The sequence below is a fragment of the Columba livia genome, chromosome 14 (assembly GCF_036013475.1).
Source record: "Columba livia isolate bColLiv1 breed racing homer chromosome 14, bColLiv1.pat.W.v2, whole genome shotgun sequence".
NCBI classification, from domain to species: Eukaryota; Metazoa; Chordata; class Aves; order Columbiformes; family Columbidae; genus Columba; species Columba livia.
Window position 1 is genome coordinate 16,740,322 of NC_088615.1, and position 27,416 is coordinate 16,767,737.

General features: G+C 49.3%; 1 protein-coding gene across 2 annotated transcripts; it reads right to left on the reverse strand.

Annotated features, from left to right (window-relative positions):
* CYSTM1 (cysteine rich transmembrane module containing 1) lies at positions 1-26,842 on the reverse strand. Of its 2 annotated transcripts, XM_065030209.1 has the most exons (3): positions 26,684-26,842; positions 14,492-14,745; positions 1-460 (listed from the first exon to the last, which is right to left on the reverse strand). In XM_065030209.1, the coding sequence occupies exons 2-3, from the start codon at positions 14,724-14,726 to the stop codon at positions 354-356; spliced, it is 342 nt and encodes a 113-aa protein (XP_064886281.1). In that variant the 5' UTR covers positions 14,727-14,745; positions 26,684-26,842; the 3' UTR covers positions 1-353. The 2 variants fall into 2 exon arrangements, with proteins under 2 accessions (XP_064886281.1, XP_005503605.3); XM_005503548.4 differs by lacking the exon at positions 26,684-26,842 and having other exon boundaries at positions 14,492-14,749.
* Between the last annotated feature and the right edge of the window lie 574 nt (positions 26,843-27,416).

Sequence of the window (27,416 nt, forward strand, 5' to 3'; positions counted from 1 at the left end):
TAGTGAAGAAAATCAACTGTTGGCTTTAATTATTGCGTACGTCTTCATTTCTAGGACTAGGAAAATTTCAACTGATAAATATACATTTCATCAGAATGCCTTTGGCTGAAATATACCATTAGCACATTCTTCAAAGTTACAACAAAAGTCTTAGAAATGTTAAAAAGGGATTTTTTTTTCCTTTACTAAAATAAAGGAGCGCACCCCCACCCCAACAAGGCGCTAGGACGGACAGATGGGAACTCTTGGCTGTGCAAAGCAGAGCATTGATTACAGTAACAGAAAGAAGTCAGGACAGGAGTGGGGAGCCTGCGGAGCACCCTGCGAGAGGGCCGGGGGCGGCTGCAGCAGAGTCAGGTCAGCATGTCCCACAGGCAGCAGCAGCAGAGCGCAGTCCAGCACGCCGTCAGGCAGGCGCTCTCGCCCGTGTCGTCCCTCCGCCGCTCCTCCACGACATACACTGCGGGAACAGGAGAGCTCGGTCAGTCCGCGTGCAGCGCAGCGACACCCACAGCAGCCAAGCACGTCTGCTGCCCCGGCACAGCCACCGCCGGCACGGCCATCGCCGGCACGGCCATCGCCGGCAGGGCCGCGGTGCCCCGCTGCACCCAGCGCTCACTTGCGGTTGCCCCGCTGTGCTGGGGTGGAGTTAATTTGCTTCCTAGCAGCCGGCATGGGACTTGTGCTGGAAACCACGTTGGTAACACAGGGAAGGTTTAGTGCACAAGAAGTGGGGGGGGGCACAGCTGACCCAAAGGGATATTCCGCACATCCTCAGTACATAAAGCCAGGGGAAGAAGAAAGACAGGGAAAGCGTTCAGAGCGATGGTGCTTGTCTTCTCAAGTAACGGTTACCCGTGAAGGAGCCCTGCTTTCCTGAAGACAGCTGAACACCTGCCTGCAGATGGGAAGCGATGAATGAATCCCTTCGTTCGCTTCACTTATTAAACTCTCTTTATCTCAACCCATGAGTTTTCTTTTACTCTTCTGGTTCTCTCCCCGATCCCACTGGGCAGGGAGGGAGCGAGCAGCTGTGTGGTGCTTAGCTGGCAGCTGGGGTTAACCCAGGACACCCGTGCTTGCTGGAGAGAAGCTGGTGCGTGGGCAGGAGGGGGGTGCTGAGGTGCTGTGCTGGCTGTGGCAGCCACTCGGGCCACAGTTTCCCCAGCACAGCAGCACCCCATGAGGACGCACTGCCCGCTCCCACCCCTGCAGCCCCCCGCAGACGGGAAGGGTCCTGGGGCACCTGGGGTGCTGGAGGGAGCACGTGCAAGGAGGGTGGTGGGTCAGACATGGCTACAGGCCAAACTCACAACTTGCTGTCACTCCTCAGCAGTGCGAGATGGGAAAACAGGCTGAGAAAACTTGTGGGTCAGGTAAAGACAGGGAGATTTCTCACCATCATGGGCAAAACAAGCTCAACTTGGGGAAAATTACAATAATTTATCACTGATTAAAATAGATTCAGATAGCACACTAAAACAGCACCTTCCCTCCTGCCTCCTCCCTCTCCTCCCCTTTGCAGCACAGGGGGAACAGCAGCTCCTCTACTCTCCAGCAGCAGAGATGGGCTGTGTGAGTGGGACCGGTGAGCTGTGCGACAGGAGAGATGATGGGCTGTGTGACCAGGAGAGATGTCACAGGTCCTTCTGGAAAGATCCACCTGCACCATAGTCCTCCACAGGCTGCAGTGAATACTGGAGCATCTCCTCCTCCAACCTTCTACTGTTTCTCACTCTTGTCCCCTCCTCTCTCTGGCATTTTCTGCCTTTTCTCAAATACGTTCTCACAGAAGCACCTCCAGCTTTGCCGATGTGCTCAGCAGCGTTCTGCGGTGACCCTGCTGCAGAGCCTTGCCCCCTACCGCAGGACAAGGAGGTAAGGACCCACGTCAGACTCGGCAACTGTGTGCGAATGGCCATGGCGAGGTGGTGCAGACAAGCCCCAGAACAGCTGAGGTCAGAGGCAGAGCAGTGTCCCTGCTGCCCCTGGAGGCTGGACAACGCTCCCTCTGCATTTTGGGCACTGGGCAGAGGGTGCTGTTGCACCAGCGGCAGGGAGAGCTCGCAGGCCCCAGAGAAACGGCAGGACCAGCTCTGGCTGACTGACCTGCCCGATTGTAAACCCACCGTGAGGAGGACAAGGGGGAGGCGGCTGGGGCAGAGCTGGGACGCATCCGTCACCTTCAGAGCCTCCCTCTCTCACAGCCTCCGCGGCTGAGGCCACGGAACACGGTGCCCGTGTCTAGAGCACTCTGGGACCAGCAGCAGGCTGACTTCGAAAACGAGCACTTGTTGGGTCACTTCCATGTTCAAACAAAAAATGCAGTTTTAGCACAGTGAAGATGACAAGAACATGCCTGCTTGGCTTGGCCTGGCAGAAGAGACCGGACATGCACCTCAGGCAGAGTTTTCTGGGACATCCCAGCTTCCATAGCTACAAGTGCATCTGCAGCTTGTCTGCTTGCTGTCTGCTTCGACTGGCACCGCTAAGCCAGCTTGTTTGCATTACTGGCTGTTCCCTGGGGCTGCTCCAGCCCCATCATGCACATAACTGCCTCCTCTCCTTGGAAGTCAGGGCAGGGACCAGTCCTTGCTCCAGCTCGGTGTCTATCTTGCATTCCTTGGGACTTCCAGCAGCCCTGCCACACAAGTAAGGAGCACAGCACAAGGTCCATGACTTGTGAGCCCAGCACCCTGACCCCGCCTGTGCCCCTGCTTGGCTTTCCTTCACTGACCAGCGCTGCCGAGAGCAGCTGGACACCCTGATGTTTGATCCATTTGCCCTCCGTGGCCGAGCAGCAATCACAGAATCATGGAAGGGGTTGGAAGGGCCCTGGAAAGCTCATCCAGTGCAATCCCCCCATGGAGCAGGAACACCCAGATGAGGTTACACAGGAAGGTGTCCAGGCGGGTTGGAATGTCTGCAGAGAAGGAGACTCCACAACCTCCCTGGGCAGCCTGGGCCAGGCTCTGCACCCTCACCGGGAACAAGTTTCTTCTCAAATTTAAGTGGAACCTCCTGTGTTCCAGTTTGCACCCATTGCCCCTTGTCCTGTCACTGGTTGTCACCAGAAGAGCCTGGCTCCATCCTCCTGACACTCCCCCTTTCCATATTGATCCCCAGGAATGAGTCCCCCCTCAGTCTCCTCTTGTCCAGCTCCAGAGCCCCAGCTCCCTCAGCCTTTCCTCACACGGGAGATGCTCCACTCCCTTCAGCATCTTGGTGGCTGCGCTGGACTCTCTCCAGCAGTTTCCTGTCCTGCTGGAACTGAGGGGCCACAACTGGACACAATATTCCAGGTGTGGTCTCCCCAGGGCAGAGCAGAGGGGCAGGAGAACCTCTCTGACCTACTGACCACCCCCTTCTAACCCACCCCAGGTACCATTGGCCTCCTGGCCACAAGGGCCCAGTGCTGGCTCATGGTCATTCTCCCCTGCCACAAACAGAAGTGCCCTTTGGTCTGGTTTAACACCCTGAGCTGATATGAGAAGCGAGCCCTGGAGCCACGCAACACCTTTGTGCAAACCCAGGAAGGAAGAGCAGCAGGGCAGAGCTGCACAGAACAAGTTCAGCTTGCAAGGACAGAAGGAAATGCTGGTGTTTCAGGCTGGGAAAAAACCTTCGGGCTTTTTTCCCTGGCAGATCCAGAAGCTCTGGACAAGGAGCTCGCTCATTGGTGCCCCTGTTTCCTTTGAAAAGGTCCTGTTATAATGAACAAAGGCAAAACGCATACTAAATGCTTCAAGAATCCTGTATAATCAATGACATGCAGTTGAGGCAGCTCTGGTTTCTAACCAGCTGCCAGGTGCTGTTCAAGCTGTTCTGCTTTGAAGTCACGGAGAGCTGGATGCTGCTGCCAGAGCATCGCCATGCCCAAAACTGAGGGTCACAGTGCTCTGAGACATACAGGTCTGCACAGCAGAAGGGGGCTGGGACGGTGTTTAGGAAAGCACTGGCTCCTGGTGGTTTGGAGGGAGCAGCATGACTCTGACCTCTGGAAAACACCAGCAAAAACAGATACCACACAACCTGCTCCAGAGCAAAGTCCTTGCAGCTTCAGACTGCGTGAAGCCCAAGGGAACCTGACACCCCTCCCTGCCCCAGAAAAAGCTCTGCAGCATCTGACGCTCCCAAACCTGGCAGACAGCATAAGGTTACACTGCTTTGGGGTGTCTCATGTACCCTCAGCTGGAGCAGCTGAGATGGACTGAGACCAGCTGGTCCCCTCTGCTCCAGGCACTAAGGGACAGCACCTCACACCAGGCCCATCTCCACCCTGGTTGAGCGCGGCCGTGTCTGTATCCGCAGCCGAGGCACCATCTGGGGAACAGGTCACACCGCTGCCTTTCCGGCGAGAGTTAAAGCCACTTTGCTTTCTGGTAGCTCAGCGCTAAGCTCCCAAGGAGCAATGTTTGAGCATCCTGAAGACAGGAGCTGTCAAATGATACACTAACAAGTCCTCCATTGTAGCACACAAACCAGAAAAGGATTTTGCTGGTTAGCTGGCAACTTCCAAAGAAGCCAGTGAAACTGAGTCTACCTGTGTACTCTGCTGGAGGATGAGTCTGTATAACCTTCCCCACCACAAAGCGAAGTTCAAATGGATGCTGCAGTTTATAGTAAGCTGTCCATGACTGCAGGCATACAAGAAAAGTTTGCCTGAAGTATTTATGATTAATCCATTAGAAGTTTTAAACTACAGCCAAGTGCCGAGGACATAGTGGCAAAGCGTGTTCGAAGTGCTGTTATGAAACACTTGCTGAAATATTAAAACAGCTTTTCCAAGCGGGGCTGCGCAGCGGAGACCAGCACTTCCACTGCACAGCTGCTCGGCTGCCTCGTGGCACCACCCGAAACCCATGGCGAGTTCCAGAAAGGTCTGCACCCAACTGGCCGATGCAGGCACAACCACCCACTGGCAGCTCCGGGCACGACTGCGACAGAAGAAGGGACGGCAGCCACATCAAAGCCCTTCCGGAGCTCCCCATGGGTTTCGGGCTGTGCCTTTCTGTTAGAAACAGCGCTGGAAAGAGACCACAACCCTTCGCTCTCTCCTGCTGAAAGCTGGAAGTCATTTAAACCAGCAGCACACTGTGGCACAAGTGCCTTTCTGCAGAAACCCTCCGCAAAAGAGCTGTGTTATTCCTCGCGCAGGGGGGTACAGTACTTTACCAAACCCATTCGCCTTTCAACTTCAGGGAAAACCCCAAATAAGACCTTTTGAAAGACCTTGAGAAGCCGCTGCCTTCCACTGCAGAGCTCCTGTCCCAGAGACGGCAGAGCAGATCTCTCGTGGGATCTGCTGCGGTTTGGGAGGAAATACAGTCGCCACTGAAGTTTTCAGACTTTGTGGGCATCTGGGCAACAGTAAACAAAACACAACCACCTCTCTCTTACAGCTTGAGTTTAATGACTGCTTTCTGCGAAGATTCATCAACACTTCAGAAGCTGCAGCTCTGTTGCTGTCACCAAATGGCCAGAGAAACTTAACACACCCACAAGCATTAATGCTAAAAAGCTTTTCTCATCAACCAGTTGGGTGCAGGGCCTATAAAGCAGAGGGTAAGAGCAAAACGGGTGAAGGTGGGTCAACCACACTCCTACAGCTACCAAAGGGTTAAAAGCGGTTCAAAGGAAGGCAGATAAACGATTACCAGCTCATCCTACACCCATCCTCTCATTCTGGACACTGTGCAGGTGATCATCAGCTTCAAAGCACTGACACAAACACAGCTACAGAAGTACTCAAGGAAATCAAGAGTGTGCAGTAGCACCTTTATTTACTCTTCTCAGCCTATGCATTAGTGCTACATTAAAAGCAGAGGATCCCCTGTAAACAGCACAGTGTGAGACAGTGTTTTACTGATCCAAGCCACCCAGCACCTTCCCAGCCCACTTCAACCAGCAGCGTTCCACCAACAGAGATCAGGTTTGCTACTGGAATAGCTTTGCCAACAAAACCCCGACCCAAAATCTGTCCATTAAAGGACATGCTGGTTTCATAGGTTTCTTGTCACAAGTCTGAATGCCTCCACGCTAAACCCACCCAATTTGCTGTGGAGGAGGCTTCATTAGCTGCTCTGTGCCCCTCTTTTGCCCAAGGTCAGGCGCTCCCAAGGTGTCCCATGGCACGCCAGGGTCCTTGCCCATTAGCACTTTGGGACTGGTGGCCCAATGAGAGAAACAAGGGTGATTTCTCTCAAAGGCACTAGACAGCGCTCAGTTTTAAGCTCAAGTTTTGACGCTTCCATTGTTTTTTGTCAAACAGGATGGGAGAGGGTGAAAGCTGAGAAGGACCTCCCGCCTTCTAACCAACCTTAAAAGAGCGCAGATCACAATGAATCACGCTTGCCCCAAAAACGGTAGCACTCCCTGTAATCACACAGTACCAGCCTGTACAATCCAGTGCAAATAACTCCCACTTTGTTTTTAAAACAAATACTACAATACCTTGTTATTTTATGTACCGTCTGCTTTATCTTAAGCATACACATTTTGTTTCTTCTCATGCCTAATTAATACGTTAATCATTAGCTCCAGGAGGGAAAGGCATGAGCAGTACTTTTCCCCCAGATTGGTATAAAATAAAACTGTGACCTTAGACTGCAGTGCTCCTTATCACAGTGCTTTCCTGGGTTTACAAGGATTGCAGAACTTGGATGGTATCTGAATGGCTGTTTGCCATAGTAACAACTGTTGAGAGCAGAAGTATGTGTTAATACCACAGTCTTGTGTGGAAGGAAGCACAGCAGAGAAGGAACCAAAAAGTCTTTTCCAACGTGTGAATAAAGTGGTTTAACACGAGCCACTTCTGCACCAAGAGTTCTGTTTCTACCTGTCCAGTCAGCACGCAAGAAGTCTTGCTTAAAGCCGCACAACGCCATTTTAATAATAAATTCTTACGACATTAAGTGCTGCCTGCAGCAGATTGCTAAGCCAAGCCCCTCTGTGCATCTGGTTCTACCTTCTAAACATCCTTACCCCAGTCGTTTGAAAGTCTTTCCATGCAGGATGGAGACCAGAGAAGGGAAAGTCAGCACAAGGGCACTAGTGGCAGCCAAGGGACACAGAGGCGACAGCAGTTAGAAATCGAGTATTTCCGAGCCACTCTTCGGGGTGAGCGCTCTAGGTCTGCACACCCAGCCCTGACCTCCCAGCCCTGTGTCCTGCAGGAAATCCCACGTGGGCAGCAAGTGCAGCAGAAGACACTGCAGGATCAGGGACCGCAGGACTTCAGCTAAACCTTTCATACCTCCCCCCTTGCCCGAAGACCTCCAGGGTGAGCCTGGGCACAGATGAGGTCAAGTTCCCTTGGCAAGAAAGGCATTTACTTATTTTCTCTCCTCTCTGGGGATATTCGCTCATGCTTAACAGCTTCACGCCTGTCACGTCACATTCCGCAGCCCCTTCCTGCCCAGAAGCTTTCACTGTACGCACAGTCTCTACCGACAGCACGTTCAGATTTCAGGAAATACCTGAGCACACTCCTGAAACAGATATCAGTCAGAGCCAGAGGAACATGCAACAGCTTTCTTCCAAGCAAAAAATAATATTCCAAAGCTGCAAAATGCCCAGAGCAAACTTCACAATTCCTAGCTCCAAACACCAACAACTCTACTGCCACAGCCAAGCGAGCAAAAATCAAGTATCAAGGCAGCAAGTATGGGTGGTTTCACCTGCAAACCCCCTCTGCCACCCAGCCCAGAGCTCAGCCTGGGCTCAAGCACAAGCGACTGATCTACAAGTCCCCACTGCGGTGTCCGACCCGCCCTCGTCCACGCCTGTGAGACTACAGCCAGCAGGTTAGGAACATTCCTGCCTTTCAGTTCCCGCAAGTCTGAGAAGCTCTTATGATCACCCTAGAGAGCTGCTTCAGGTTTCAGGGAACTGAACAGGCAGCACATTTAGGGGAAATGACCATGCAGGTGTGCCAAGTGAGCGCTTTCCAAACCCAATGCCGCACCGGCCACATTTCACACAAGGGTAAAGCTGTTCCCCTCTCACACACTGCACATGCGCCATGCACAGGTTATGTCTGATCATCGACCCCGCAGAAAAAAATCATTGCACTTGAGCTCAGGGCTGGGAAAGAGGCGAGTTTCTTCGCCCGAGCACACAGGGATAGGATTCATAGATCTTTAAGATAATGGAAGTAATTCTAATCAGCATTTAAGGAGAATAGATGTGCCAGGAAGGATTCAACATCTCTAAAAAGCAGGGCTGCAGTCACTCCTTACAGCAGAAAAGCATTCCTTATGTAGTAAGTCTTGAGTCTCAGCAGGATGTCAGCAGGCATCGGCCAGCTCTCCAAAGCACTATAAACCCCATCGCACAGGTTAGAAAGTGTACGTTGCATAAGAAACCTGTTTCCCCACAGCTCAAAAGTGGAGCGATTCAGCACTTCAGACTCCTCAGCTTTCTTCTAGACTGCAACACATGCAGAGACATCTCCCAAAGCTACAGAATGTGAGATCTTCCTGTAACTTTTTTTAATCAGTGAAATCTTAATTTCCTGTTCAAGCAAGGAGGCATTTTCCACCACCTCAACTCCAGGGCTAAGAACGAGATGTTCCTCAGCTTGAGTCAGTGTTTTCACTGAAAATCAGCATCAGTCCTAGATTTAAACAAGACCTGGCTCAGATGGATTTACACAGCACAAGCTCAGGTTTACAAGGGTCTTCTGCAGGAGAGTGTTCTGGGTGACAGACAGGAGGGACAAAGTCCAGTTTTAAAGCAAAGGGAACATGTCAAAGTCACTCAGGGTAGCAAGACTCTCCTTGAGCAGTTGCTGCAGGTACCACAATCTGTGCAGGACTTGCAGTGCTGGAAAAAGGCTTCACACAATTCGCTTCTCACCCAGGCTGGGTGCCCCACCAACAAGGGCTGCTCAGAACAGCAGCCTCATTTAGTTCCATCCACAACGGAGCCAACCTGAGCCTCCTTCGGCCAGTTTGTCTGAAGCACCGTTTTCAAGTACAGCACCTGAATTTGAAAGCCCTTCTCTTTGCATCAAAGATTCTCAGATGATCTTCTCCTCAGGGGTGAAAAGCAGTGCTGGTGAGGTCAGAGCTGAGCTGCAGGACAGCACTGCTTGCCAGCAACAGAGGGAGGTATGATACAGCGATCTTGGGGGAGAGAGAACACCAGGTTTTAATGCACACTAGAGGATGAGAAGCAGGTAAGAAACAACTGCCAAGTGAGGTGTTTTTTTTGGCAGGACACCAGCTGTCTGGAATTGCAAGTCCTGAAGGTACAGTAACAGTTAAACTAAATGCTCTGACAGACTGCTTGGAAAGGGTCAATATACAGAAAGAACTTCTGCTGGAGTTGCTACATGCTGCCCTTCAAGTCAGCTTCTGCTGGGGATGGCTCAGCTCAATGTGGTTTGAGAAGCGAAGGGGTAACAACTGAAAGGCACCAGAGGGCCGAACCAGAGTGACTGGGCTCCCCTCCTTTCCACACTGAAACCTATAAAGACGAAAAATCCACCTCTCTGGCAAAAGGCAGGGATGGTGTCCAGGTGACCTGTTTATTCTTGCAGCTGGGTAAACATTAGGAGGCAGGTAGCATCACTGTGACTATCACTCTTATCACAGCTGGCTTTGCTACAAGTAATCAACTCCAGAAGTAAGATTTCCACCCCGTGCATACAATAGGTCAAACGCAATACTGAGCTTTGTTTGCCTTGTTGGAAAGAAGGCTGCTGACAGGGCCTGGCTCCCTATGGCACGGCACAGAACAGCCTCATCCATTACACTGTTATATATCAACAGCGGGTGGGGGGAGGGAGAAACGAAGCTGGGTAAACTACTAACACCAGCTAGCGCTTTCAAAATTACTATGTCACTTTGCACTTTGGCTCATTCCTCTTCTTTATAAAGCACACGTTGTCAACAGCATTGCATTTCAAATCTAATTTACATAGACAAGGAAGTACCTGCTGACCAGTCAGCAGATACAGTGGTTTCTTTATATCAGTTGATACTGAATTATTCCATAATGACAATACCAGTGGGGAAATGAGATATTTTCTGGATTGTGATACTTTCTTCCTCCTAAGGAAGCCCCTGCAGCTCAAGAAGGTCCCAGCTTTGTTCTGGTGCAGGCGAGTTCCCTCTAGTTACCCAAAGCATTGAGTGATGCCAAACAGCAGATCTACAGTTTTCCAGGAACTCACATCTGGACAGACTTCACGTGGACAGACACAAAGACCTCGGTTTATACAGAAGGGAAGATGCAGACAGAAATCAGCACAAGACAGTTCACAGCGCTAGGAGGCTGAATCAGATACCCTCAAGGATAACATCTCTCAGGCTCAGCAAATAAATTATCAGCTTTGAAGGTAAAGGTCAGGTTGTTACTTCTAACGAACAACAGCCAAGGCAGTTATTAGCCCTCGCAAGATGCAAAAAGCATTGTTGCCTTGGAGATTTTGCTACTGGTGGCCTGTGCAAGCCCAAAACCCAGTTATCAAAAAACCAAAATCATCACCACTAAGTCTTAACTCAAACCACACGCTTATTTGTGCAATTCAGACCATCATCACGGCTAATGCAGCTTCCTTTTTAATACAGACAGCAAGCCATATGAGGAATTTTTTTCTCCAAGGGCCAACTGGACAGGCTATGTCCATTACTGCTCCAGACGGGCCACAAATTGTTAGATTAACAAACATCATCACCATTAAACGCTCCTTCGCCATCAGATTTTGACAGCTCAACAGTTATTATTTCCATCTGTGTGATCCACTCAAGACCAAAACATGATGCATAATTACTTCCACACATTACCACAGAGGCTATAATCTGCACCAGGAGAGCCCACTTTGCAGTTTGCCTACACACTAAAATGACTTAAAGCATAACATTTGAAGTATAGCAAATTCCCTGGTTTTCGATGCAGACACACATTTGTTCAGAAGTACTAATGCATTACATGGAGCACCTTAATTCGTTAGATTATGCAAAGTCATCCAGGAGAGCAAAACATCCCCTCTGAATGCATGCACAGAGCATCTCTTCCCAGATAACTGCTTGGAAACACCACAAGAACTGACAAGCCAGCTTAAATCATGCCAGACCAGCTAAGCAGGCTGTAATGACTTGATTAAATCGAGACTTCCATTTTTTATATTAGAGGTTCAACCACACTAACATATATAGCATTGGTATAACAGATTTTTTAAATATTAGCTTTTATATGGACATCTGTTCTATATTAGACACTCCTGGAGGTGATCATTAAACAAAGCCTCATTGAACACTCTTCTCAGGCTTCTGTTAAAGTGTCACAGGGCAAAAATCAGGTTCCAGTTTGACAGACCAGCCAAAAAGGAGCAAGGGGCAAAAAGGATGTTTAACAGAGGGAGAATCAAGAAAAACGAAAAGCTTTTGCAGACCAACACAAAGTTATAACCCTGACTTCACTTTACATGCATTAAATGAAGGTTTTTGCCCATCACATCCACTTCAGCAAAAGCAATGCAAAGTGGAGGCTCCCAAGGTGTGTCCAGAAAGCGCACCTGGCGAAAGGCAGTTCAAAGACAGGACTTACCAGAAGATCTTTGGTGGGCAGGTTAGGGCACTGCTTCTGTCAAACTGCAGCTGGGTTAGCTCAGGTTTAACAACAAAACCATGCCGTCTGAAGCGTAAGCCTGCGCTCTCAGTGAAAGACGCTCAAACTACTCATCCTCTCCCATTTCCCAGCCTGTTCCTTTGTGCTCGTGCACAAGTGTGTGAGCAGAGACCTGACCTGAGCAGAGGACATTCAGTGTCATCGGTTCCCTGATCCAGTCTGACACGAGATCCTTTAGGCCTCCAAGGCAGCAGATCTGGCTCAAAGCCAGACTGTCCAAAGCAGCAGACCCACTCTCCTCTCAGCTTCTCCTGACACATCCCTTTCTGCGGCTATAGCAGCAAAGTGACACTTGCACTAACCAAAGACGTTCTACATGGGAGACTAGACATTTTTTTCCCCCCCTAGTACTGCAAAATGCCTGTTAGCCACCCCAACTATGTGCATTTCCCAGAGAAAACCCTGATTACAGGTCCGAGCCCCTGTGGTGGTAGCAGTGGGAAGCATCACCACGCTGCTGCCGCCTTCTCCAAGGCAGACCCTTGAGGTTTTCACTCTTTCACAGAGAAAGCTGAACTCACAACTTGCACTTGTTCAGGTTCTTATCCACTCACACTAATTATTCACTGCTTATATTTGGGTCCTCTGCCCAGAACCACACCAGAATATTCCTGACATCTTACATCAGCTATAAATCCAGGGATGCTTTTATATACCCTGGTCCAGTAGTCCACCATTTCAGTAAAGAATACTGGAAAAAAAAACAACAGTTCCTGAAAATGCCGTCTCCACAGTTCAGCCTGTCCACCCCTCACGTCACATCTCCTTTGGATTTACCACAGCGAAAAACTCTTGCTGGGAACTTCGCAATTTCCAGCTTCCCAAAACATGAGGGCTTTGGAAAGACCATTGTCATAGCATGTTGCTGAGGCAGAATAACAACGAGGCAGAAGAGGAGCACAGCAGGCAGTTATCTCAAAATACAGCAAATGCACACAGACCTCAGTTCTGAGCAGGCCCCAGGCACAAGCGCACCTTGTCCCAAGCCATGGCAACAACAGTATGTGGAAAACGAGCTTGCTGATAAGGGCCAAAGAGAGCTTCGCATGGGGGCAAAGGCCTTGGGGGAACTGTCTGAGTCATGACAATTTTTCAAGTGATGTCAGCATTGATACCCACTTTATCAGCTGCTCTTTACAGCGGTGGTACCTGAAGTGCTAGAGCCTTGCACAACTGTAAAGCATTAGGTTTTGGTTTGAGATACATGTTAGTCTCATTTCCTTCCACCCCAGGTTAGCCTGTCTGTGACCAGGCCACACAGACCCAGCACATGCAAACCCCGAGCTTCCTTCCTGAGAGCAGCTACCACCTAAAGCATAGTGGCCAGGCAGCTCCTCTACAGAAGTGCTCCCCACACTCCCTCCCACAGAACAGCCCCTTTGGCAGCTCCAGCCACATCCTCCACCACCCCAAGGCAGCTGGAACAGCTGTAGGTACTTAAGACTCTTCTCAAGAGCTTGTGATGTTCACTGCAACAGATGAAGAGAGGTGACGATGGTTTCTGGATGAGTATCTTTATCACTGAAGAAGCCTGAAAGAAGGTATGTGAGATGGCATGACAGCATGCTGATGGTGAGGGGGCAAGTACACCCCCATGATGTTCAAGCAGAGATTTTTCCAACCAAAGCCTGTGAAACATTGACAAGAATAAACTTGGTCTCTAGGCACGTGTCCTTACCAGCAAGACAAAGAGTTAAAAAACCCCAAGCTAAATCCTCCTCTTTCCAATGGGGAAGACAGGGACCACACCCAACCCTGCCCAAACCCCAGAGTTGTTGAGGTTGGAAAGGGACCTCTGGAGATCATCTAGTCAACCCCCCCTGCTCAAGCAGGGCCAGGTAGAGCAGGCTGCTGAGGACCACTGTCCAGGCAGGTTCTGAGCATCTCCACAGAGACTCCTCAACCTTTCTGGGTAACCTGTGCCAGCGTTTGTTCACCCTCACAGCAGAAAAGTGTCTTCTCGTGTTCAAAAGGAACACCCTGCATTTCAGTTTGTGCTCATTGCCTCTTGTCCTGTGACTGGACACTACCGAGAAGAGTCCAGCTCCCTCTCTTCCCTTCCCTCCCATCAGGTCTTTATACACATGGATAGGCCTTCCTGAGCATTCTCTTCTCCAGGCTGAAGAGTCCCACCTCTCTCAGCTTCTCATATAAAGATGCTCTGGTCCCTTAATTATCTTCTCAGCCCTCATCTGACAATCTGAGCCTGCACCATGCACTGCAGCAAGCCACATGAGAGCTATGGGTGCCAGAGTAAACCGGCACACCATATTGAGGGGATGCAGGACAGATGGACCAGCTGGCTGCCAAGCTAAGTTACACCGTCCTCCTTCCCTTCCCCAGAAATCTGTGTTTTCCCACATAACGATAACAGCTGCAAACAAAAGCCCAGGGATTATTCCAATGCCACTACTAGATCACTTGGACAGATATTGATGGGCTCAAGAAAACTGAAGCACATTAATTGGTAGGAACTGTACACTTGGATATTACAAGCTTTAACTGTGCAACCTTCAGTTGGAACTTATTAACCAAACGACAGACAGAATGAGAGTTGTGGCAAATCTAAAGCCAGCAAAAAGCTTGTATAACAACCTCAGTGTAGGATTCCCTTGAGGAACCAGCAGTAAGGATGTTCAGCAGTATCTTCAAACAGCCAGCGAACTGTTAGAGATACAACAGCAAAATAAAGCAGGAAAACAGTCTATAAATAGCATCGCCACTTCAAACAAGTCTCCACCTCCCACAGTCCCATTAGGGCCAGACACCAGTAACCACGTTACTTCAAGGTAATCATGCGATTTGCAAGCCAGAAAGGGTCACATTTCCGTCGCACCGTGGCCGCTAGGCATACCTGTGTTTTTCGGCCCATCTGCATACACTGGTCCTGGAGGCGGAGGTGCATTTTGCCATCCATACTGGGGATAACCTTGATAACCCGGCTGGCCTGGCGGTGGCGGGTACGGCCCGGCGGGTCCGGGCGGATAGCCGGGGTATGGGCCGGGAGCACCACCCGGCTGCTGGGCATAGGGCGGGTAAGGGGCGGTTGGGCCTGGGCCGGGGTAAGGTGGAGGATTTTCGTAGTTCATGTGGGATGCAGAATCTGTCCTGCAAAAGGAAAACAAACAGAAGAACTGGTTTGCTTTTGTCTGCTTCATCCACAACCACGTGATTCCCATTTCAGAGTGCTCTTGGGAGGACCCTGCATTAAGCATGAGAAATAGACCTCGAATACCTGAGTTTATTTTTAACCCTATCACAGGGACAGAGACTAAGCTGAAGTGATTTCTTTTGAGCAACTTGCTGCTTTCCAGTCATGCATCAGCTACTCACCCCAAGACATTTAACAGTCTTGGAACTGTAAAGCAAAATCCTCTACTTTCACTCACGATTAAATTGCTTTTTAGAGATATTTAGAAGTGATTACTTTGTGTTTCTGTCAATACTAAAAAAGAAAAACATGTAGAAATGCAAGACTGTTCCAGACATGTTTGATAGCCTTGACAGGAAAAAGAGCAAACGCAAATGTCCATTACACTTCTGCTGTTACAAGCATCTAGACCAGCACTCTGGAGCAAGACAGTACATGAATAATTTGCTAATGACACTGTATCCCAGCACATGGCATATTCTTCCAGTAATATGCAACTGAATCATTTAGCAGCCACAAGCAATCAGGACCTTGGGCTCGGTCTCATTCAAAAAGCAACATTAAAGACACCTCACAGAGTTGATGTTCATGAACCCCATCTAATGTATTACTCATGGCACAGCCATCAAAAGACAAGACTGCCACAACAACACAACTTTAATTAACCTTTAAGAAGCATGACTTAGTAAACCATTTCTTACACTAGGTTTCTGAAGTGTCTCCCTGTTTGAGAAGTGTCAACGCCATGTGTTCAGGAACCATCCCAACTGAAATAGGTGTACTCTGCTATCTCTTACCATCACAGGGTGCAGAAGGGTGACCATTCCCTCTTTGCTGCACGCCTCCTCCCACATGCCATTGGCTTCAGGGAGAAATACCAGGAGCATAATTTGCCCCCAGTGAAGCTTGCTGCTGCCAGCACAGAGCAAGAGAGGCTGACGAGCAGGAACCTCCTTGGATGGTGTTAGGGTGAGCAGCCAGGCTTGACTGACCTGGATGCTCAGTACTGTGCACATTTTGAGTCCAGAGGGGAGGATTAGCACATCTCGACTGGGCTCTGGTGTGACGCAGATTAAAGAATTGCACCTTTTCAACTCTACAGCAAGCCCAGAGCAGCCATCTGCCAGGCAGAAGCCAAGTGAGCCAAGCCCCTGGGACTATGTTTAGCTGCTGCAGTCCCCAACAGAGTTGAAGTGAGCTTTGTTTGTTTACAGCTTGCTATTTCATCACCTCAGAGAGTGCGGAGTGTCCCTCCCCAAGGAAGGGGACTGTCGGTCCCTAGGCTCTCTACTTATTTACCCAACAGTCCTGCCCAAACGTCGCTAGCACAATGCTCGCTGCTGTCCGGGCACCACGGGGCTCTCCCCCATGCGCAGAACTGTCTCACTCTCGCACTAACAGCCTGACTGATCACACAGCGAGCCCAGGAGGGCACTGCCAACCTGAAATGGCTCCAAGGGGACAGGGCTGATGTCCCTCTCACGATGACACCAAGAAGCCCTTCAGCCTTGGCAGGCTGTCTCTTCCCAGGCCTCGCCAGCCTGCAGCTGTCATTCACCTGAATTCATTTGAATGCTCCTCTTGCTGTGCAAGCCAGGCACAGCTCCAGTTAACTGTTAAGGCAGTGCTGTTACCTTTCAAACAATATTTCTTAATGTCTTTGACAAGAACTTTTAACTGTTTAACAAAGGCCAGGGATTAGAGGAATTTTTTTTCCCCATTGCCAGGCCAGGCAGACCACTTAACTGCTCATTTTAAAATGGACAAGCACAACACACATTTAACTTGAGGCTCTTTAACCACCCTTCTGCATTGCAATTCCTCTACCAAGTCTGCAGCAAGGAATTTCTCCCTCCAGAGCGCCAGTGAAAGGCAGGCAGCAAGCCCTAGAACTCACTTCAATGCAACAAACTAGAGAATTAGGACATAATGGGTCACTAATGTTCATCTAACCCAGAAAATCACCCCAAAATAGCAGCCAAAAGCAAGTTCCCAGGAAAGAACAGGGCCAGAGTAAGTGCATGCATACCTACACACCATTGCAGGTATCAGGGTAACCATTTGGTGCCCAAACCAGACAGGGCCCAGGCAACCAGCAGACCCCCCTGAGCTCCCTGCATTTGCTCAGCCTCCTCAAGCTGGTGCACAGCAGTAGCACCCACTCCCACACAATCACAGTATCACAGAATCACAGGATGTCAGGGGTTGGAAGGGCCCTGGAAAGCTCATGCAGTGCAATCCCCCCATGGAGCAGGAACACCCAGATGAGGTTACACAGGAAGGTGTCCAGGCGGGTTGGAATGTCTGCAGAAAAGGAGACTCCACAACCCCCTGGGCAGCCTGGGCCAGGCTCTGCACCCTCACCCCAAACAAGTTTCTTCTCATCTTTAAGTGGAACCTCCTGTGTTCCAGTTTGAACCCATTGCCCCTTGTCCTATCACTGGTTGTCACCAGAAGAGCCTGGCTCCATCCTCCTGACACTCACCCTTTATATATCTGTAAACATGAATGAGTCCCCCCTCAGTCTCCTCTTGTCCAGCTCCAGAGCCCCAGCTCCCTCAGCCTTTCCTCACACGGGAGATGCTCCACTCCCTTCAGCATCTTCATGGCTCTGTGCTGGACTCTCTCCAGCAGTTAAGCACGAAGGATCGCCAGCTCTGCTGTGGCCTTGTAAAACACCGGCCCCTGACCCAGCAGGGTGACTGCGGGACGGAGGGATCGGCAGTCACCCTCCTCAGTTTGGGGATTCCCCAGACCAAGGAGGAGGCATGTGGGAGCCCCCATTCCAGGCCAAAGAGCCCCAGCCCACTGCCTGCTCCTTGGGCAGGAGCCAGCCCCTGTGCCCACCTCCCCCGTCTTAGCCCCTCCAGGTGTGTCCTAGGCTGTAAGCTGGCATCCTAGATACATGTATATGTGTATATATATACACACACACAAGGCATTCAAAGCCAGCAAACCACAGAATACGTTTTTTGTTCATAAATCTTTTCTTAAGAACCCCCAGGACTCAGCTGCATCATCATTGCCAAGCTCCAGCAAAGGGTCACATTTGTTACTTCGGTTTTCTAAAGCTGTCCTACCTAAGAGGACAGTCAGCTTGGCCCCATCCTTTCCAGTGGAGATCAGTTAAGTCCAGTCTTCCTGTCTGTCCCTTCATACACATAAATCCACATATCTACATTCATTTTAGTTCTGTAGCAAGGCTTAAAAGACATTGCAATGCTTCAGTCGGCTGTGAACTCAAATTCAGGCAGTGAGTAACTTGAACTCAGAGCTCACACCACTCCTGTGCCATGGGGACTTGTGCCCATCCTCCGTCATCAGGGCTGGCCATTTGCTCCCTTCCCTGTTCCCTTTGGTTCCCTGCCCACTGTTCCGACACTGCCTGGTTTCTGTACAAGTGCTCAGCATGGGTCAAAAGCCCTGGGAGAGCTGGTACAATGGCCACTGGAACCACATATGTAGAAAACAATCTCTGCAGAAGGTCTGAGATGGGTATCAGCTGTGAAGGCTGTACCTGGTCAAGCTTGGAAACCACTGAAAGCGTGTGCAATGTGAGAGTCTGGCTAAAACCAGCAGCTGTTGGGGATGAGTAAAGAAAACTGCACATTAGCAGCTCTGCAGAAAAGTCTGAGAAAGTGGACACAAGTTAAAAATCCAAGTCTGGCAATGGCTTGAGCAAATAGGGAAATGGTGGTACAGAGAACAAGAGGGAAATACCAGGGCTCTTCGATTAACAACTCCACGTTAGCCATGTCAAAACAGTTTTTGAAGTAGAGGCAGGTTTGGAGTGGAGCTAGTAACTGAACTTCTAACCGCTAATGCAAGGAGAAAACTGCAGAGAGACCACTAAAAGCTAGACAGGTGCCTGGACAGAGACCTCAGAAGAACAACAGAACAGCAAAAAAGATGAAGAATGAGATTAACAAGGGCATATTTCACCAGGGAAAAGCTTTTTTTTTCCCCTCAAAGTTGAGGGTAAAGTAACACAACTGAGATTAGGCATGAAGGAGAGCGGCCAGCAAGAACAGCTTCAGCAGCAACTGTATCGAAGATTTATCTGTGATGAATGAGAAAACTCCTGAGGAATTTACCAAAGCACTCAGCAAACCCACAAGGTGGTTGTGGAAATCGGGTGCTCCAGAGGTCCTAGGTTCAACTTCTGTCCACTCCCCCCCAGCTCCGCCTCAGCTGTGAAGGTCAGCCTTCTTGCAGTGGTCTTTGTCCCCACTTACATTCTCAGGAAGAATTTTTCCTTGTCTCCCCGCTTCCACCCTCCCCTACTTGCCCTTTTTGAACTGTGTGACAATATTTAGATTTTCCTCATTCTCATACATGATTTTACACGCTCTCTAGCCCTACTTACTCACCTGGGTATCTGTTTGCAAGACAGAGCCTTGAATCATTAAGCAGATACTTTTCAGAGACATACTTGAGCTCCTAGTCAAACATATTATTAAGATTTGCTGTGGGTTCTCACCTCAACCAGTAATTCCATGTGAGCTGCAACCAAGACCAACTCCTATGAGTTTGCATCAGGGCTCATGTCTGTGGGTTTCACAATAAGACAAAACTCCAAACAAAGAATCACAGAATTTTAGGGATTTAAAGGGACCAGAAGCCAATGCATCAGTAAAGCCCTTTGTTCTTCACAGCACTGCAGGTCCATCAGGAAGTGCCAGTACAGCACTGCACAGTCTTACCTGATACGAAATTTCATTTAGCACTAAATCCAGCAAACAAAGAGATTTCCTTGATTGTCACTAAGCATTTGCCCTATCTGTTGCTGGTTAACAACAGAGAAATTACTAGTCCACCTGAAGAGAATGAAAAAACATGTTTCTGTTCCTTCCCCTCCATCCCATTAGTACTTTTGCTAAGAGGTAAGTTAGTTAATATATCATTAAGCTATCTTTGAACTCCTGTTCCACACTGCTGAGCAAACATCATTTCAACTACCACAGCAAGGGGTTTTATTCTTAAACAAGCAGCTTATCTTACCCCAAAAGGCTGAAATGTCTCCCAGAAAGTCGGCAAAAAAATAAATCACTGAAGTATGAGTACACACACAATATATCATATAGAGCATACATATGACCCTATATGTGTGTATATATAGACACATACAGAGATATCAATATATAGGAACCACAATCCTACATGAGAATGTAAGTTCCTCTACATTGGTAGCCTGTCTTTGACTAAGGCTTAGAAAAAGGTCCAAGTACATAACTGTGATGCTTTGTATACACAATCTATATAGACTTATGATGCTTCGTATACACTATATATATATATAGAGGGTTTTTAAAACCTGTATATTTTGGCAACCACCACACTTCAGAGAAACCAATTTTATTATTAAGCTTTGAAAATACCTACTTCTTCCTGATTGCTTTAAACTTACTGCCCCTACCAGATCAGCATACCAGTGCAGCTGTTACAGAACTAGCGCTCACTGCTCCTGACTCTCCTCTTCCAGCACACTCATTAATTTACTATCTTTTTCTTCTCCAGGCATCTCCCCTGAGCTCAGAAGTCTCTGCTTCTACAAAGCTTGTCCTGTTCCTCAGTCATTCTTGCCACCCATTGCTGTGCCTTCGGTTTTACTCTTTGTCTGAGAGGCAGCGAGCAGGTGTCATGTCCTTGCCCACTCAAATCTCATAATTCAACAGCTGCCACCTATTTACCCCTTTTTACAGACCAGCATATGGTGGATTATGAATCAAGCAAGAGCTACATTTAGCCCATCTATGTTTAAGAATCAATGGGAAGGATTATTTTTCCCCTAATCAAGGAAAACAGAAATCGGTAGCCTCATGTAGGTATCTGACCATTACCTCACTTTGCAAGAGCAGCCCTGCAGCTCAGCATGAGGGCCTGAACAGGTAGGACATTTGGTCAGAAGATAACATGATGCAGGAAAACAACCAAAAATCAAGAAAACAAGGGAGAGCATGATGGAAGGAAAGCTCTTCTGTTAGCACAAGGGGTTCCCAAACAAGAAGCCTTCACAGTCTGCTAAGAAGACCCAGTTTTACCCTTTTCTCTCCTCCAAAAAGCCACTTACAAGGCTGGGGCTCCCAAGCATCTCTTCTGAAGCCAGCATAATTTTGGCCTTCAGAATGACTGAATACCAGTATGAATCCACTCTACCTGTTGGTACTGATGACACCTTGTTATCTTGGCAAAATTGAAAAAGGTCTGCCTAGAAGAACCATCTGCATTTTTTACACAGTAGGTGTTCACAGCTGCTAATCCACCTGCAAAGAAATACCAGTCCCTACAGACAGTTGCCTGCAAGTAAGATTCTTCAAATACAATCGCCTATGCAAATGACTGAATTAAATAACAAGTTGTGTATTTGGAGGGAGATGACAATCTAGTCTGGGTACTGAAACAGGGTTAAACTCCCTCTGTTGCATAGCGAACAATGTAAGAAATAGCCCTCTGAAAATAAATAGAGGATAATAAATTAAAGAAAGCCCACAACAAAACAAAGCAGATCAGCAGTCTGAACACCTAGAAAACCTCCTCCCCTCAGAAAAACCCAACTAGCAGATTTCAGGAATTTAAAGGCAATAAGCTGTTTGTTTTCAGGATAGCTACTGCACCTCACATGCTGCTGTAGTCAGGAGGAATCACATTTTGGTTACGTCAGATAGTGATTCAGCTGGCCTTTGCACAGATGAAGATGGAGGGCATGGTGAGAGGCACGGATCCTGAGAAGGGCAGCCAGGGCGCCCCGATGTAACCCACCCCTTTCAATGCCTGCAGCACTACAAAGCAGTTTTCCAATACAGAACTCTAATGGAAAGTACATTTAACATCAACAAACCAGTCCCTGGCAACCAGCCTAGAATTTAAATTACATTTCAAATGAACAGTATCCCAATGAAAAAAAGCACAAGTGGCTTTTAAATGGCACTGGTTCTGTGTCTCCCTCTTACCAGCTTCTTTGCAAGCTCCATTTAGTGATTGCATGAAAGGTAGATTAAGGATAAATGTTAAGAGATTCCTCTCTTGCTTGGTTCACTTCCAGGAACAGCCTGGTTTACCCACCCGCTTCACCAGGCAGCAACACCAGCCTGGAGTAACAGCTGGAAGAGAACTGCACAAGAACTGCACCCACCTATTCTGACAAAAGCAGCCCAAAACTGTTTTACTTCCCAACATCCCAAGTCTAGGCAGAAGTGAAAAGCTATTAAAGGAAAGGCTAGAAAATGCTGCTTTGTTCAAACCTGTTTCCTTAATGTCTTTGAGGCTTTGGGATACTCCAGCGTCATTAGGAAGATGTGCACTTCCTTGCCTTCACTCAAGTGGCTTCCAGGCATTTCCTGCACAAAAAACCTCGGCTGCTGTTCTGAGCAGCTGAAGCCACCACATCATGCAGCTCCGCAGGGCAAACAGCAGTGGTTTGGATGACCAAGCACGTGGCCTTCCCAGTTCCCTAAGCCAATTGTTGCCTCCTCCCAGCACCCTCCAAGCCCTCTGGAGGCCTAAAGTCTGCCCATCAAGTGCAAACAGAGAGCACACTCAATGTATGAGGCGACGCTTGTGTCCCTACAAACTGTCCAGCCTCTCCAGTCTCATCATCTGCCCTGCCTTCTTGGATTGATAGGCCTGTTTCCAGGCGATTTTGGTTTCAAAAACCTGCATATTGATCAGCTCTAAAGGGCCTGTAATGGTGTTCACAGTATTTGCCGCAGACACTGCATCCTTTGTAGAGCTTTGCAGTCACAGGATCTGTCCTTGCTGCTCCATTTCCAGAGGACTCTCTAACAACGCAGCCTCATGCCCACACAGGTTTAAATGTCAAGAGTTTCCTTCTGCAGACAGGCTTCAATGTCTTGCAAACTGTCATGAACATACAAAACCTCTTGAGAAATACTACTCGTAACTTATTGCCTAGTTTTCCTGCTTGCAATATGCCGTCCACTTACATGTTCCGCATGGCAGAATTAAAGTACGAAGCTGAAATAGCTGCCTGTGTAGTTCCTACAATAAAGGTGTTGGTGAGAAAAAAATAAAATCCAGTGCTCTGCTACTGTTATTACGTGAACTGCAGTCTTATGGGGAAAAATGTTCAAATTTTTCAGACATCTGACTCAAAGTTTTAAGAAAAATATGATTTAACACCAGGGCCTCACATTTACAATGCCAGTACAGCCCCTCTAGTGTTGTAAGCCAAGGCAATCACTGCTGACACACCAGCTGAGACTCTGCCCAGTTACAGAAAATGTGGGAAAATGTACAAAAAACAAAGCCCTTTACACAGAAATCACTGCAGATATGGGCACTTACACCATGGTTTCAGATTTTGAATGCTTTTGCATGCACTGCTCTCATTCAAGTCTTTGCATAATGTGCTATATTACATACTTCCAGAAATACATAAATATATTTTGTTCTTAAAGGGTTGTATTAAGACAGTTTTAGGTGCATCAAATACCAAAACGAAAATCAATGATAAAATCTGATTGTCAAGTTAAACTAGACCCTGCAAATAATGAAGAAAGCAGCTTTGTTGGTCCAGCTGGGAAGAGTATGTGAAACAAAGAGTATGACTGGCAAAAAAATTAATAAGCACAGTTAATACATTCATATATGTTATTCAGATGGTGTTCTGGCAGCATCCCAGCAATGAAACAGCAGAAGTCTTGCATGATAACCTCCCAGTTCTGATACACCGACGGATTTAGTGGAAGATACTACCCAGATTGCATGATGATCTTCTACCATCACAGGCAGGAACTACACTGAAGGGCAAACATACAGCTCCTAAGACACAGTAAAGTCAGCGTACACAGATAGAAATACATTCATTTTCTACAGCTAAGATCCCCTGACACTTTTGTGACAGGCTGGAAAATGGACTACGAGATTTTTTTTTTTCCCTCATGTTTCCTCACTTCTACTTTTCTGCATCCTACATGCAGTTGTAACAGGATGTTTTACTTTGCATATGGAAGAATCTTTCAATGGCTCCTTGTCATGGGGCAAAAGCAAGTACCTCTGACAGCAGTTGTCAAGAAAGCCTTTGCCTTACCCTGTCAGAGCCTGACGAGAAGCTGTGACAGTTCAGGGCACTGCCCTCAATTGCTCATGAGATCGAATAAAGCCACAACAATGCAGTATAATGCTAATGTAGAAATATATCTTTCTGATATGCAAGTGGAAGGAACAGCAGCTTTTGTTTAGCAGTGGCGGTGCCTGGTGTAAGGAATACCATAGACCAGACACTTTCAAGTAGGTGCATTCCTCGAAGCCCCCTGCAACCCGAAGCACAGCGCCACCTCCTCTCCAAGAAAGCAGTGTAGTGGCATCATTAACACACAGGCGTGAGCCCACATAACCGGGTCCCAGCTCCCTAGGACACAGCACGGGCCTGCCCCGCAGCATGGGTGCAAAGCCAAGGACTTCATCCCTACGTCTGGAGAAAGGCGACCTCTCCCATCCAGGGCAAGCAGCCTACGTGGCTCCCAGGCTGCAGCCGGCAGGACGCCAGACCCAGCAATACCGTCTGCTTGAATGACTCGGGCTTCTTGCTCTCTTCCCCTATTCCCAAAAATGACAGAGTGCTATTTTCTAGTCATTAAGCCATATGGTTTCAGTTCAGAAACAGGAAGTTGAGAAAGACAATGCACAACCAAGAGAGTAGAAAACATCAATATTGAAGGCAGGCATTTGAGCCCTGCTCATTCAAGTCTTCAGCTCTCACTACAAGTTTTCACGGCCCTCTGCTAAGCTTACGGCCACGCCACAGAGAGATCGTGAACAGGTAACAGGAGAAACGCAGACCTGTTTGTTGAAAATCCAGAGTTACACAAGCTTGCTCTGCCCTCCCAGAGTAACATATTAATCTGATCACGCACAGAACTACCCTGAAAACAGGTAGTTCCTCTGTTTACCAGAAACACAACCCTCTAGGTAATTCTCCACCATCCCACTGCAACGCTATGAGCAGGAACATCACTGTTTATGCTTACAGGAACTACTCTGCTTTTCCGAGCAGCAAGCCACTGCCAGTTTTAAATATAACATGGACCTGGAAGGACACATGGCAGCAAAACACTGGAGCCCTTTTCTCTAACTGACACTGGGATACCACCTCACAGGGTCTGATCAGCCCATGTCAGAGACCCCCACTCATGTTGGAGCCACTTGTTTACAGGACATTCTCTTCTCCTCTTCATTCTCTGCAGTGAAGACACCCGCCAGCCTCTGCAGATTATCAGTTACTGCTCTCAGACCGTTAGGGGAATGACAAATCAGTATTTTAACAAAGATGGCCTTTATAGCACATGAACAAGGGGCAGAGAGTAACAGACTTAGTGCTGAATAAGTTTCAGTATTTGGTAAAAACACTGTTCCGTGTAGTGCAGAAGATTATTATCCAACATGCACACTAACTCCTGACTGTCCCCAAAAAGCACTGAAATATAATCACTAAGAGGTATCAAGTCTCAGCGTCTTCTGCCTCCTCCTCAGTCTGATACAGCAATAGCATTCTTATCACCCAATGTTTCTAGTAAGAGTCAGTCTTTTTATTAAAGCAATTGATGCAGTTGAAAGAAAAACACCTATTTTCTGGCACAGTAGCACTTCCCACACCTTGCAGTTCATTACTGTATTCACCATAGCACAAAGGAGGGGGCAATTACTCCATAGTCATTTTAACTCACTCACTACCTTACCGAGTCTTAACCTATTTAGACAATCAGGTTGAACCCTCTGCTCACACAGGTCTTGTAGCAAAGGTAAAATCATCAAAAGCAAAAAGCACTTTTTTTCCCCCCCCTTTCCTTTCAGATAGAGCTAAACACGAATCTGAGGTGACTAGGACAGATCTTGGCAATGCACTGGGCAGTCTCCCCGCCGCTATCGGAAGGGGCTGTCAGATCTGTGGGGCAAAGGACAGGAGGTGAGTACACCCCTTTCTTTATTCTCCTATTTCACCATGACATTTAATTATCCAAATGAGGTCTCCAACAGCTTTAGGAACAGGAAGTACAAATCCAGGACAACCACAATGGCTTTTAAACACACAATACAGCATTATTATTATTTTTACTCAGAGAGTACTAGCATGCCTCTTGCTCTAGACTAAATAAGTGTGTTAGTATTAACCGTGCCCATGTGCTCTGAGCACAGATGCCTTCCTCTTCTCCCCCCATGTTGCATAAACAACCGCAGCCAAGCAGCCCTGTTCTCCCCAGCGCACAGGGCAGGGCTGTAAGACCCCACCGCACCCCACTCCCTGCCACAAAAGCTTGAAAGACTTGAAAGCAACTTTTCAAAAAACAACACATCATTAGAGCTGGCAGGCAGGGGCAGACACCCCCAGGTCGGCAGCACCACGGCCCAGGTTCACTGGGGGCTTCACTGACCGTCCCGCTCCAGAACAGCGTCCACCTGACCCGACCCCTCGGGGACCCCACAGCTTGGCCTAGAGGTGGGACGGGTCCCTCGCTTCACCCCGAGATGTGTTTCCTCCTCATCCTCCTCGGGGCAGCACCCCTGACCAGCACATTCCCCTCACAGCTCCCCCAGCACACGCTGGGGCACCGGCTGCTCCCGGCCCCACCCTGCTCCCACAGCCCCCCCCCGCACACCTGTGGGGGGTCCCGGCCCCATACCCCCTGACAGTGCTCCCACAGCCCCTCACAGCCCATCATTCGCACCCGTGGGGGCTCCCGGCCCCACACTCCGCTCTTACAGCCTCACACCCCATCACACACACACCCGTGGGGGCTCCCAGCCCCACACGCCGCTCCCACAGCTCATCACGCACACCCGCGAGGGCTCCCAGTCCCACACCGCGCTCCCACAGCCCCCCACACACACCGGTGGGGGCTCCCAGCCCCGCACCCCTCTCGCCCCCCGCCGCGGTACCTCAGACACCGCCCGTCTCCCGCCGCCGGCAGCACCTGCTGCGCACTCGGCGGCGGACGGTGACGTCATCAGGGGGGGCGGAGCTGCCGCCCCTCGCCGAGCGGCGCTGAGGGGAGAGCGCGTCACAAGCCCCGGGCCCGCATCCCGCCCCGGGGGGCGTGGCCAGGCGGGAGCCTCTGGGCAGCGCCCCGCAGCGGCCCGCCCGCGGACCCGCCTGCCCCGGCCGCTGGCAACGGGAGCGGCCGCGGGGGCGTGAGTGGGAAACGGACCGTGTGGGACACGGGGCTCCCGTCCCCTGCCCGTCCCTGCCCGCGGGAACCGGAGGCTTCCCGAAAGGGGAATTTAAAAAGTGCAGTTGAGTAAGAACAGAAGGAGGGAAGAGGAAGCAAAGCGGCCGCACAGGGATGGGGTCAGGGTGGAAACGAGGGGGCTTCGAAACCAAACAAGGGCTCAGTGTCAGCAGCAAAGGGCCGGTCGGGGTCGGGTCGGGCAGCAGCGGGGCGCGGAGAAGCCTCGTCCCTCCAGAAGCCCCTCGGACTCGCAGCCCCCAGACGCCTCCGGCCTCGTTCCCCTCTCGTGGGGACGCTGGGGTGACGGGGACGCGCTGCCCGTGACGTGGGTCTTCACACGGTGTCTTGTCGCCTTCTGCTGATAACGGGAAATATGCGTAGGAGCAGGTCCAAGCACGGAGACTGGCAAAGCAATTACTCAGGTTTGACCTGATAAAATAGGT

What these genes read in the sequence shown, in the direction of transcription:
- CYSTM1 (XM_065030209.1), bottom strand. Translation starts at nt 14,726, where the DNA reads ATGAACTACGAAAATCCTCCACCTTACCCCGGCCCAGGCCCAACCGCC. An exon ending in AGATGGGCCGAAAAACACAG is followed by an intron (nt 461 to 14,491) that starts GTATGCCTAGCG and finishes CTGTTCCCGCAG; the next exon opens with TGTATGTCGTGGAGGAGCGG.